Source organism: Glycine soja, chromosome 9, assembly GCF_004193775.1.
Source record: "Glycine soja cultivar W05 chromosome 9, ASM419377v2, whole genome shotgun sequence".
In the NCBI taxonomy this organism is placed as follows: domain Eukaryota; kingdom Viridiplantae; phylum Streptophyta; class Magnoliopsida; order Fabales; family Fabaceae; genus Glycine; species Glycine soja.
In genome coordinates this window covers 31,682,381-31,695,240 of record NC_041010.1, presented here as the reverse complement: position 1 = coordinate 31,695,240, position 12,860 = coordinate 31,682,381, and the positions used below count along the sequence as shown (strand labels likewise).

The following is a 12,860-nucleotide window of genomic DNA, read 5'->3' as shown; positions in this document are numbered from 1 at the left end:
TTTTTTACGTATCGTATTTTTTTTTTTTTTATAATTTTTGCATATCTTATCAATTTGTTAAATATGTAACAAGGTGTTGATCTATATCTAAATTTTTAGTAACATGATGTTAAACGCATTAAAATTGAAAAAATGTGATAAAATGTAAAAAAAAAAAAAAACCTTAGAATATTAAAATGTACAATAATAATAATAATAAAAATATACCAAAAAAAATCCTTAAAAGAATGAAATTCTTAAAATTATAGTAGTTATAAGCAATAGAATTAATTAAGCTAAAAATATATTTTAGCCAAAATTAATCTAACAGCTGAAAGATGTGATACAAACAGAACTTGCAAAACTACCATAGTGGATCACTGTTTTAAGTAACATGCTATACCTTCTGCAATTCGACATACACTAAAGGGCAGGAAAAAAAAGTCGTGGTGGTGCAAGGAGCCCAGCTTCACAGAAAGGAGGAGCATCCCATGAATAATTATAGAAGTTTAGAAAAATTGAATTGCAAAAACATCAATTTAATTTTGTTCAAATTTTATATTACATCCAAACGAAATCAAATTAAACATAAAAATTAAAAATTGTATATGAAATTATATAATTATTTTTTATTTAATTATTTGTATTAAAATTAAAAATTAAAAATTGTATATGAAATTATATAAATTTTTTATTTACTTAATTGTATTTTTTTTCATATACACATTAATTCATTATTCAAAAATACATTTCAAAATTTAGAGAAACAACTTTTCATATTCTCATTCTCTTGTTTACAAAACTTTTCAACCACTTACAATGATATTAATGATTATATGTCTGCGTACGTATGCATTACGTAACTTGTATAATCTAATGGGTATAATCCATGGTGGTGAAGGCAAGAGGTAAAGTAAGGTACGAAAGGCATAGATGATAGATCATAATAAGGCTGTTTTTCACACGTGACTCCATATTCTGTGGATGGAAAGTGATACTTACTTATACAAGGCATATGTCACGTCATTCGGCCAAAGTACAGATGGATTTAACAACACTTTTTTATGTTTTAAACTTTTAATACATTTTTAACATATTCTTTATTATTGTCTGAAACTTATTATATATATACAAATAACTCATTAATTTAAATACTTCATCAACATCTCTTTATATTTTTCATTTTATCTCATATCATAAATCTATCATATTTATATTTTTCTCTCTATATAAAACATAACATATTAAATGTCTATCAAATATTTTCTATTATAAATTATAAATTTATTTGAATTTCATTTTCTTATCAAATGAATTTTCACATAATTTTATTAAATTCAATAAATTTTAATTAATAATAAAAAATACCTTGAAAATATGTTAAAAAAATGCACATTAAAGACATTTTCTATAACATTTTCCTCATTGGAAATGCTATTCTCCATATTTTCACTGTCTATGTCCACAAAACAAATTTAACATCCTTCAAGCTTTTCAATGGAAAGTATTTAGTTTCTGAAGTAAACTTTTGGATCATTGTGTCTCAATTAATTTATGTCCAAATATCTTTTGTTTTTTTATTGTTAACGACTTCTGTTCACGAGAGCTTCTCAAAGCCATAACGACAAAAGTGGGGCATGAAAACGTGAATTACATTATGAGGGCAATGGAATAAATCAATCATATTAGAAGTACAGAGTCACATGCAGCTGGAAAATTTTAGAGTGATGTTTTAGTAGTGGAGACTGTTTTGTAACACAAAGATTGGCAGGAATACTTATTATAATTATTTTTGTCCACACAAAGTTTTAGTAACAGTAGAAAATTTGCAACAATATTTACACACGAGTTAAAACAAAGAGATTTTCAATTATTTTTTCTTATCTAGAGCTCTAATTATATGCCGATCTTAATTATTGTATATTGACCTAAGCAATCTTCCTTCCAAACCCATTAATCTTCCACCTCTTCATTTTCAACTCCATTCGCCCTAGCTCTAATTCTAATATAACCTTGAATATATATATATATATATATTAACGACAAAAACAAATATCATTAACGACAATCGCGAAGTGTGGCGGCTGAACAAACAATACAACGAAAGAGGCAAGGGTAAAGGCGTAAAGCCTTCTTCGTGGATCAAGGAATAATATACATCATAAAGCTACTGAACTAGAAAAAATAAAGCTTTAAGTAGAAAATCCTTGACTCATAGGATATGAACACCAATTATAAAATGTTAAACCAGATGAGCACATTCCCTTGTGTTTAAACCAGATCCACGACAGTCTTTGAATATAAAAGAATACGCTATTGACATCAGTAACTTTTCCTTGGAAATTACATCATTCCACTGTATCCATAGAACCCAACAAGGTGATGTGCCAAATCAAATATTTATTGAAAGTTTCCATTCTAAGTTTAACTTATTGAAGGGTTTCGATCTCTGTATTTTCAAAGTATTAAATTTGGTCTTGTAACTTTTGAAATATCTGAATTTATATAGTCCCTCTTCAAGTTTAAACATAGCATTTAGTGGCAGTATTTGAATGTCACAAAGTATATGAGAAATCAAATTTACGTATTTTTTAAAGCTAGAAGACTAATTTTATCAATTTAAAAATACAGAAATCAAAATCAAGTTTGATGAAAAAAAATGAACTAGAAACATTTTATTTTAATTAACAATAAAGATAGTGTCAAAAAATATATTAAAAAGTGTATTGTTATTTTTTGAAAAGAAAAAACAAATTTTACTACCACAAAACTTGTCAGACCACTAGATGTGTGGCCAAACAAACCAAATTACCAAAAGAGATGCTGATTAAAAAGTGCATTGTTAACATTGTTTTTTTTTCCTTCTCATTCATGTAACATTTTCTGCCAAGTCTGAGCGGAAATTGTTAACGTTCCATATTCGCATGCGATGAGCAGTTTGCTCCACCTGCAGTCATAATCAAATCATCAGGCAAATTTTCAGAGAGATGATATTTTACATGATTCTTTACTTATTTAATGTTTAGTTGTTTACAATAACTCTGGGACTTCACAGTGTAATGCATTTCGATCTTGAGTGATAAGTATGTCAATATTAATGTATAGAATGAAACAATATAAAGTTTTTTCAAATAATTATGAGAGTTAATATAAAATTAAACAAGAAAAAGATGTAAGAGGAAATTTGACAAAATCTTAATTAGAGGTGTTAACATAATTTAATCTTACAAATAATATTATGATTAATTATTCTATTAGTCACCCTATTATTTTCGTTTCACTTAGTTCTCCTATTTATTTTTCCATCAATTTAATCACCCCAATATTCACATAGTACAACTTTTGTTTTTCCATTAACATAACATTCACAATTTAACAAAAAAGCTGCCATAACACTCTATTGCCCAACCATGTAAGTAAATCTATAATAACATGATATTCTACACTGTAATATCACAACATTTACGTGAAATATTATATTTCAAGTTAATAGATGGACAAAAATTCACAATAAAAATAATAAGAGATCATTTTTTGTAAAACAATAAAAAGAGGGATTAAATTGGCAAGATAACAACAATTAATAAAATACCAAAAAGTACAATTAAGCTAAAATTTTAACAAGAGCAAGTGATATATTTTGTTCCATCTACCCTGTGCTACTTATATACGAGTTCTAGCGAAGATCACAATTCACATGTCGCTTCATAAATGCATGCTAAAAACAAAACATTAATAGCTTAACTGGTATGTTACTACACATATCATGTTTAATAACATTTTTTTCATACTTAATAAAAATGTTACTAAAAACCTTTAGAAACATTCAAAAATACTGTCAAATTATAAATAAATATTACTAATATGTTTTTATGATATTTTAACAAATATTATATATAACCTATGTTGTTAAAACAAAAATATTAAAAAAATATTTTAACAACATCAATTATACACATAAATATCATAAAAATATATTAATAATATTTATTCATAATTTATTAATATTTTTTTATTATTACTAAAGATTTTTAGTATTATTTTTATTAAATAGTACAAATGTTACTAATGATCATATGTGTTGTAGTGGTAGAATAATTGGTATATAAACAAATATAACTTTGTTATAGGATAATTAGCATATAGAACACCCACTCCAAAAATTTGGAATTCTGTGCCAAAAAAATAAATGCTTATTCAATAAATGTCAGTTAATTGGTTACCTCCTTGGTCCAGTTGGTCTTACGGATTATCAGTAAGAGGATTAAAATCTGAAGAACACTGCCGCACATTGTGCCTCCCCACAGACCCTAATCCATAACCATTTAGGTGTAAATTTAAAGAAAAGGAAAATCATGATAAAAATTAAGTTGGAGATCAAACCATGATGCTTTTCCAAGATATATAACTTAAGTTATAAAGACAAATTGCACTTTAAATATGAGTCTTATTAGGACATTGATTAAGGAATTAAACGATATAATATTTATTACAAAGATCATACTGTCAAGTATAAAAAGTCATCAGCAATATAATTTTATATATTTCAATAAAAAAATTAATTTTTTAATCAAGGCTCTAGGAACACTAATTACAATTTGTCATATATATATAATGGTTTCTATAACAAGAAGATTCTTACCTTAACCCCTAAATGCTGCTTGAAACCAAGGAAATATCCAATTGGCAGTCCAACAATGTAATAACAGGCAAGGTTTATGAAAGCAACCATAACTTGCCATCCACTTCCAATGGCCACACCTATGGAAATGTCAATAAATAAATGTTGAAATTGAATTAATGAATGATAATAGAATACTCATGAGATGGAGAACATAAGCAAACAATCACCTGACATGACCTGTGAAGCACTATTGAGAACCATGGTTACACCAAGAAGGTATGCTAAATCAGCAACAGCTTGTATCATATCCTCACTATTGGTAAAGATAATGGCGAAGTCTTCTTTAGTCAAGAAAATAACATTCATGAAAAGAACACCAAGGAGGAGAGACTGGAACATGGTCACACAGAAAGTGTATTTGGCTGCTCTTGGCTGCGACATGCCAAGCGCATTGGAGATGCGAACACTTGGAGGGCATAGAACAAATATTCAATGTTAAGAATTGAAATGAATACATGAAAAGAACAAATATTTAATGATAAGAATTGAAAGGAGTACATGAAAAGTAATATAGGTTTATATATGTTTTTCATTTGTATAAAATATCAGGAACTTTGAATTTAGTATCTGCAAAAAATATTGTTTATTTATAAGCAAAATATATTTATTTATAGAGAGAAAAAAATATATCACCACCAGTGCCTAGGTTTAAACAGTACAAACAAGGCACAAGAAAGTATAAACCCTTGCCACCACATGGATATCAAAACAAAAATTATAATGCACCAATGCTGCCATCCAATGGCTGCGATATGTCTTTGGTAGAAAGCCACGAAGCTGTCCATATATACCATCCTGATATAATCATGCCTCAATTTTTAAAATCACAACCATCTTGCACTAAAAGTCTTTGCTACAATCATAAGCAACTTCCACATTGTTGGATTTGATATTTATAAATTTAATTCCTTCATTAATGATTTGATAATGTGTAACATGTATTTAGATAAATGTCTAACCATTATGAGATTACAAGCATGGTTGTTAAACTCTCGATTTAAATCGTAAAATCTTACGAGTTTACGATTTTACTAAGGGTTGGCGAGTTAAATCGGAAGTAGAATCGAAACCGGAGTAGACTCGTCCGATTTTACGTAGACTCGGACGAGTTTGGATAGACTCGCGAGTCTGCTCCGAGTCCACGAGTTTATGAAAACCCGAAACGGCGTCGTACAACAACCCTCGGAAATGACTCTCGCGACTCTTTCCACTCACTCACTCTATCTTGTTCAAGCTACTAACCCCCCAAAGTGACTCTCGTTGAGCTTCTCGCGTCGTCGTGGTTGTCGTCATAGCTGTCGTGCTGCAGTGCTGGACTGCTGAGTTAATCGCGTCGTGGTGTTCCTCATCATTGTTTGAAACTTAAAAGCCCGCACTCATCGAAAGCCCTCATTTCCTGACCTAGCTCCAAGCTTTTCTCCACGACGCTAAGGTGTTTTCTTTCTCAAAGCTTTGTTAATTCATCTCTGTTAATTGAAAGTTTAAAATGATGCTTATTAAGGAAGTATCTGTTAATTGAAATTCTAGCAAGACTATTGTTAGCTTCATTGTAGTGTTGAGTTTTGGGTTCTATTGCTAAATTAAGGGAGTATTTGTTAATTGAAATCTCTGTTAATTGAAAGTTTGAAACGATGCTTAGTGTTGAATTCTGGCAATGCTAAGGTGGTCCTTCGAACATGGACAAATTATCTGTTAATTGAAATTCTGGCTTCATCAAGGGTGAGTAGTGGGTTTTGTTGCTGCCTTTTGGGTAGTGGATTCTGTTGCTGTCCTTTTGAGTAAACTCTTACGAGTTTACGATTCGATTCTACGAGTCGAGTTTACGGAACCTCCACGATTCTACGTAGAATCACGAGTTTAACAACCATGATTACAAGTAATATGGTCTACTTAAATGCATGTCACATGATTTAAAAAAAAAACATTTTTAAAACTTTAAATATTTATAAAATCAAAATCAACAAAAAAAGATAAAGTAAAATTAAATTTTGCCATATTTATAGAAACTGTAAACATATTACCAAAAATATATTATCAACCTCTAACATTTATTTTCCTTAAATTAATCAATAATAGTGTATATATTAACATAATATTGCACCAGAATTGTAGTCTTAAATCAGAAAGTTTTCTTTGACCTAAAACTGTTGTCGTCGTGTATTTTTTACTTTAGACTAAAATTTGTTTATGATCCTTAATAAATAATTTAATTTTTTGTTAATTTTTTAATATATATTTTTTTATTTTTGTTTTCTAATAAAAGAAATTATTTTTGGTTTTTTACACTTTTTTTAATCCTTAACAAATATGTGAATTTTGTGTTTAGATAAATATTTTCATTTATCATCGGTCTTTTTAAAAATAAATAATATCAAATGAAAAAAATATTAAAAATCAAACATAAAATTTGTTAATTTATTAAAAATTAAAAAATGTCAAGAATCTAATTAAAAATATTGTTTTATTAGAATTCAACGAAAAAAAATTATAAGAGATGAAACACAAAATTGGAGTATTGATGGGGAATTATAAATATATTTTAACCTTATAGTCACTCACCTTATAGCCGTACTTATTCCAAGGAGCAGCATGAAGTGCCAACCCTGAACGCTGAAGCTAAAAATACAAAAGTAAATAAATGAGGAAAACCAAACAACAAAGAGTTTTATTCAGTTTTTTTTTTTTTAAATTACCATGTAGAGTTTCATTCAATTAAATATGAAAATCCTGAAAACATTGAGTGCTTTAATTAACCAATCTAAACAGTTGCCAATTAGTGGAAGTCGATACTCTTACCAAATAGAATAGGAGCCAACAGCAATCACAGGATTGTCTAGAAGACCAGCAAGTAGCATAATGCATGTCATATACCATTGCTCTAAGCAACCCATTACAGATGATTGAAGACTTAACTTAGCAAAGGCCAACAAATCCCTAAATGCCATCCAAGAAAATCCACTCCATTCTTCTTTGCACCAACTAATGGTATAGACAACCAAAGCCCCAGCATACAACCACCCTATAATATTACTCACCATGGCCAAGCCGGTTATACCCCAACCAAATATATTTATGAAGATGTAAAGCAGTCCATTTTGTATGAGCAAAACAACAAATGCTATGCACATAATAACTTTAACCTTGCTCTGGGCCTGAAGAAATCTAAGGGTGGGAAAAACTATAGCAAATGAAAACATGTGGGGAATTACTTGAATAGAATATCTGCCAGCAAGATTAGCTATTCCTTCATCTTGGCCAAGCAACTTTAAGATTGGAGTGGCATATATATAAATAGGCAAGAGGATTATACAAGTGGCAGTAAGTATAATCCATGACCTTTGAACATAAATGCAAGTAGATTGAATTTGTCCTGCTCCAAAAGCTTGGCCACAAAGTGTGGCCAGTGCAGATGACATACCAAACTGCAATTTTGCACATGAATCATAGATAAGATTAAAAAATCAAAAATAAATGTCACATGGCAAAATAGCCATGATAACAATAATAATTGTTCGTTCTTCTATAGACTAAAACACCAGATTCCCCACATATGAGAAAATCTATGAAACACCAATACTTCAATTTGCTTTGCCTATCCGTATTCGATTTGTTTACGATACTAATACTCTTAATTGGATACTTTACGTATATATAGATATTGTTGAAGTATTACTACTAAAAATATGATATTTAGTAATATTTTTTTATCAACACTAAATAAAAATGTTACTAAAAGCTTTTGACGACATTTAATTTTTTTTACAAAATTATGAATAAATGTTATTAATATATTTTTGTGATATTTATGAAATGTTTCATATATCTTATGTTGTTAAATTTTTTTTGATATTTTTAAATTTTAGTAACAGATTATATATAATATTTGATAAAATATTAAAAAAAATATCAGTAACATTTATTTATAATTTAACAACATTTTTTGAATTTGATCAAAAGACTTTTGATAATATTTTTTATTAAGTATTAAACAATAAAAAAGTTGTTAAAGTTAGATAAGATATATAGTAGTGTACCCAAACTTATGAAGCATCCATAATTCAATTTGTTTCTCGTATATCGATATACTTTGGGTACTTCATTGATATGTGTTGGTAAAGTGTTCAAGCTTTTAAAACATTTTTTTTTGAAAATCCAATACAACTGCATGAAATCCGTGTATAATATATAATATATAATATAGAAACATTATCCCTTGATAAACCAAAAATAAAATTATTCTCTTTATAAATGATTTCCAGAATTAGATTGGCAGTTCCTCTCTATGTGTAAATAATAGAAATTAATTAATGATGATAATGATTTATAATTTTTTATTCAGTGATGTTTAAGAAGTATGTTTTAATTTGGATCTAGCTGCAGAATTAGAATTATATATTTATTATATTTATAGATTTTAATTTATATATTTCTAAACATGTATCTTACACGTATTGTATCCAATAAATTTAACATAATCGTATCACAGTATTGGATATGTATCGTATCTGTGCTTCATAAGAGGAAAAAAATAACACATTTACTTGCTGGTGTTAATTATCATTTGGGCATAAAGACAATTAAATTACACATTAATGGATTCGGTAACTTCATTTTTCTGTGTTTAGATCTCAAATGAAAAAAAAAAACATTAATATTGGAGAGATTAGAATGTACTAACCAACAACTGAAAATAGATGGAACTCATGACCCCTTGGCTCACAGAGATAGAAGAGAGTTCAATGTCTCCAAGATGACCAGCATATATGGAAGTTGAGGAGTTTGTGAGAACCTGGAATAGATGGGTCAATGCCACTGGCAATGCTATTCTCCATATCTTCACTGTCTCTGCCCACAAAACAAATTTAACATCCTTCAAGCTTTTCACTGGAAAATAGTCAGCTTCTGAAGTAAAATTTTGGACCACTAATGGTGTCTCCATTTGAGGAGTTCTTCCCTTGATACTCAGTTTCTGAGGCTGAATTTTGTTATAAACTTCCAATCATGCATCTAAGCACGAGGTTACATAATTATATGTGTTTATATGGGACTTGGCTTTTACTGCAAAATGTAACTACTATTCCTTGTTTACTTTATTTATTATATTTTTGTTCACATGCCCATATAATAATTCATGTGGACATATGTGGGGCACGTACTGAAAATATTTGAGTGATTATCTTTCCTTGTTTGCTTTATTCTTGGCAAGTTGGTTCGCAGAAGTTGGATTGGCAGCAGATTTGTAATCATCACTATGTCCACAAAAAAGTTTTAGTTACCGTAGAATATATTTTAACTCTCCCAAAATATCTCAAAATTCAATTTGGTTCTTGTTTGGTAAGAATTTAATATGTTTTTAATCTTTTCATTATGAGTGATTTGATTTTTAATCTCTCATCGTGTTAGTACTGGCTTCGAGGTACCAACAGCTTCCTAAGAAGAAGAAGACACAGGAAAGAGAAGTAATGGTATATTCTTCATTGATCTTGTTTGTTATTCATTACATGGTATTTATAATGGCTAAAATAACAGAATTGAGCTATTGTGGGGTCCCCTAATGAAATATTATCCTAACAATCCTAACAGAATTGGTGCAGTGCTTCCCTGAGGTCGACAGCTCCAATCCTTCAAGCAAGATTCATCCCTAGGCTTGCTCTGAATTTACGAAACGTAATCACCAAGGTAATTGGGCTTGGTTATCTTTCTCTTAGTTCTTTCGGGCTGATCTGCTAATGTTCCTGCTATGTTTACCCCTGCTTCTATGTTTCCCTCCTGATTTGCTATTGCTGTCCCTTTTCCCTGTTCTACCCCTGCTTCTGTATCATCCCCTGGCCTTTGCAGAGTCACCTTGTCCTCAAGGTGAAAGTCCTGGCATAATTGGGACCAATTCTCCCTGGATGTCTCTTCAGGCAATAAACCACGCCATTGCATTAACACCTCCCAGGGAGCATTCGGAGTTGAATCCTTTCGACGAGAGTTCAAAATGGCAATGGGAAATATGAGTGGTTGGTCACCCTCAAAGTCGTCTAGCAAGTCCATGATTGCCCTGTCTGGTGGCCCTTTGAATTGCTTTAAGGCAGAAACATGATAGACAGGGTGAATGCAAGCCCCTTCCGGTAGGTGCAGTCGATACGCCACTGGACCAATCCTCTCCAATATCCGAAATGGACCATAAAAACGTTTGGATAGCTTGCCGGAGGTATGTTGAGATCCCTTGGCCGAAGTCTGCCGATGTGGGCGTAGTTTGACCAGGACCCACTCTCCACAATTAAAATCCACGTCCCTACGCTTCTGGTCTGCGTACCTTTTCATGCATTCTTGTGCTTTCAGGAGTTTCCTGCGAATTGCTTGAATGACGACATCTCTCTCGACCAAGATGGAATCAACAACATCAAGCTTGGAAGACCCCGCAATATACTCTGGGAAGGTAAACGGTTTTCGGCCAAAAGTTATCTAAAATGGAGTAGACCATGTTCCTGCATTCCAACTGGAATTGTGGGACCATTCTACCCATGGCAGGAGCTTGCCCCACTGACCTGGTCGTCTATGAACAAAGACCCTCAAGTATTGCTCAATCACTCAATTGAGGACTTCTGTCTGGCCATCACTCTGAGGGTGATAGGTGGAGCTGAGCCGCAGTTGGGTGCCACTCGTGCGAAACAAGGCCTGCCAGAATTGGCTGACGAAAAGGGGGTCTCTGTCCGAGACGAGGCTGCGTGGAAAGCCATGGATCTTCACGACAATGTCAACAAAGAGGGAGGCCACTGAGGAAGCAGTATGGGATGTGGGCAACATGCCCAGATGAATCCCCTTAGAGAAACGATCGACCATGACGAGAATGACAGAGTTGCCGCGATAGTGAGAAAGGCCGGTAATAAAGTCAAGGGACAGGTCCTCCCATGGTCGGAATGGGACCGGAAGAGGACATAAGAGTCCGGCGAGGCGCTTAGCTTCATATTTGGTAACTTGGCAATCTGCACAGTGACTGACATATTGGGCGACATCATCTCGAAGGCCCGGCCAAGCAAAATTTTCCGATAAACGAGCAGTTGTCTTTGCAATTCCAGCATGCCCACCCGTGGGAGTAGCATGAAATTCAGTGAGGAGCGTGGTAGCGAGTGGCAAGCCACGTGGAAACTAGAGGCGGCCCTTGAACAGGATCAGATTATGTGCCACAGAGTAATCCTGATGATCCTCTGGGTGGGACTAAATTTTTTGAAGTAACGATTGATACTCTGCGTTTCCGACAATCTGAGCACGAAGTTCATCGAGAAATGTCAGACATAGCACAGAGAGAACCATGAGAGTCACGTGGTCCTGTTCCGGTAAGCGAGACAAGGCATCTGCAGCCTGATTGCGATTGCCAAAACGATATTGAATCGTGTAGTCGAAACCTATTAAACGCGTGAGATACATGTGCTGTTCGGGTGTTTGGATCACCTGATTCACTAATTCCTTCAAGCTACGATGGTCTGTAATAATAGTGAAGTGGTGGCCAAGGAGATATTGGCGCCACTTCTTCACTGCCGACATGATGGCGAATAGTTCACGGACATATGTCGAGGATCGTAGGAGCTTAGGGGTGAAAGCCTTGCTGAAGAAGGCGATGGGGTGGCCCTACTGTGAAAGAACAACTCCCATGCCAACACCCAACGCATTTGTTTCCACAGTGAAAGGGAGCTCGAAGTTTGGCAAAGCAAGCACAAGGGCAAATGATAGGGCCTGTTTCAGGGAATCAAACGCTAACTGGGCTTCAGGAGCCCATTGAAATGAATCAGTGGTGGTGAGTCGGACCAGAGGTGCGGCTATTATTGCATAGCTCCTAATGAAACGGCGATAGAACCCCGCTAATCCCAGAAAGCTTCGTAAAGCTTTAACAGAGCGAGGTGGTGGCCATTAACAAATTGCATCGATTTTGGAAGCGACAGGTTCTACTCCTCTGGAAGAAACCATATGACCAAGGTACTCGACCTGAGAAGCAGCAAACAAACATTTAGAAAGTTTCAGTACAAATTGGTTCTGGAGAAGCACCTCGAAAGTAGTCTGAAGATAATGAGCATGATCCTCGAGTGATCCACTATACATGAGGATGTCATAAAAAAATACTACGATGAATTGACGAAGATAGGGCTGAAAGATATAATTCATGGTCGCCTGGAACGAGCACGGGGCATTGCAGAGCCCAAATGGCATTACTTTG

General features: G+C 32.8%; 1 protein-coding gene across 1 annotated transcript; it reads right to left on the bottom strand.

Annotated features, from left to right (window-relative positions):
• Positions 1-2,691: 2,691 nt before the first annotated feature.
• On the bottom strand, positions 2,692-9,692 carry LOC114367092 (protein DETOXIFICATION 34-like). Its single transcript, XM_028324189.1, has 7 exons — positions 9,342-9,692; positions 7,460-8,085; positions 7,223-7,279; positions 4,831-5,069; positions 4,622-4,740; positions 4,203-4,289; positions 2,692-2,926 (listed from the first exon to the last, which is right to left on the bottom strand). The coding sequence occupies exons 1-7, from the start codon at positions 9,600-9,602 to the stop codon at positions 2,849-2,851; spliced, it is 1,467 nt and encodes a 488-aa protein (XP_028179990.1). The 5' UTR covers positions 9,603-9,692; the 3' UTR covers positions 2,692-2,848.
• Between the last annotated feature and the right edge of the window lie 3,168 nt (positions 9,693-12,860).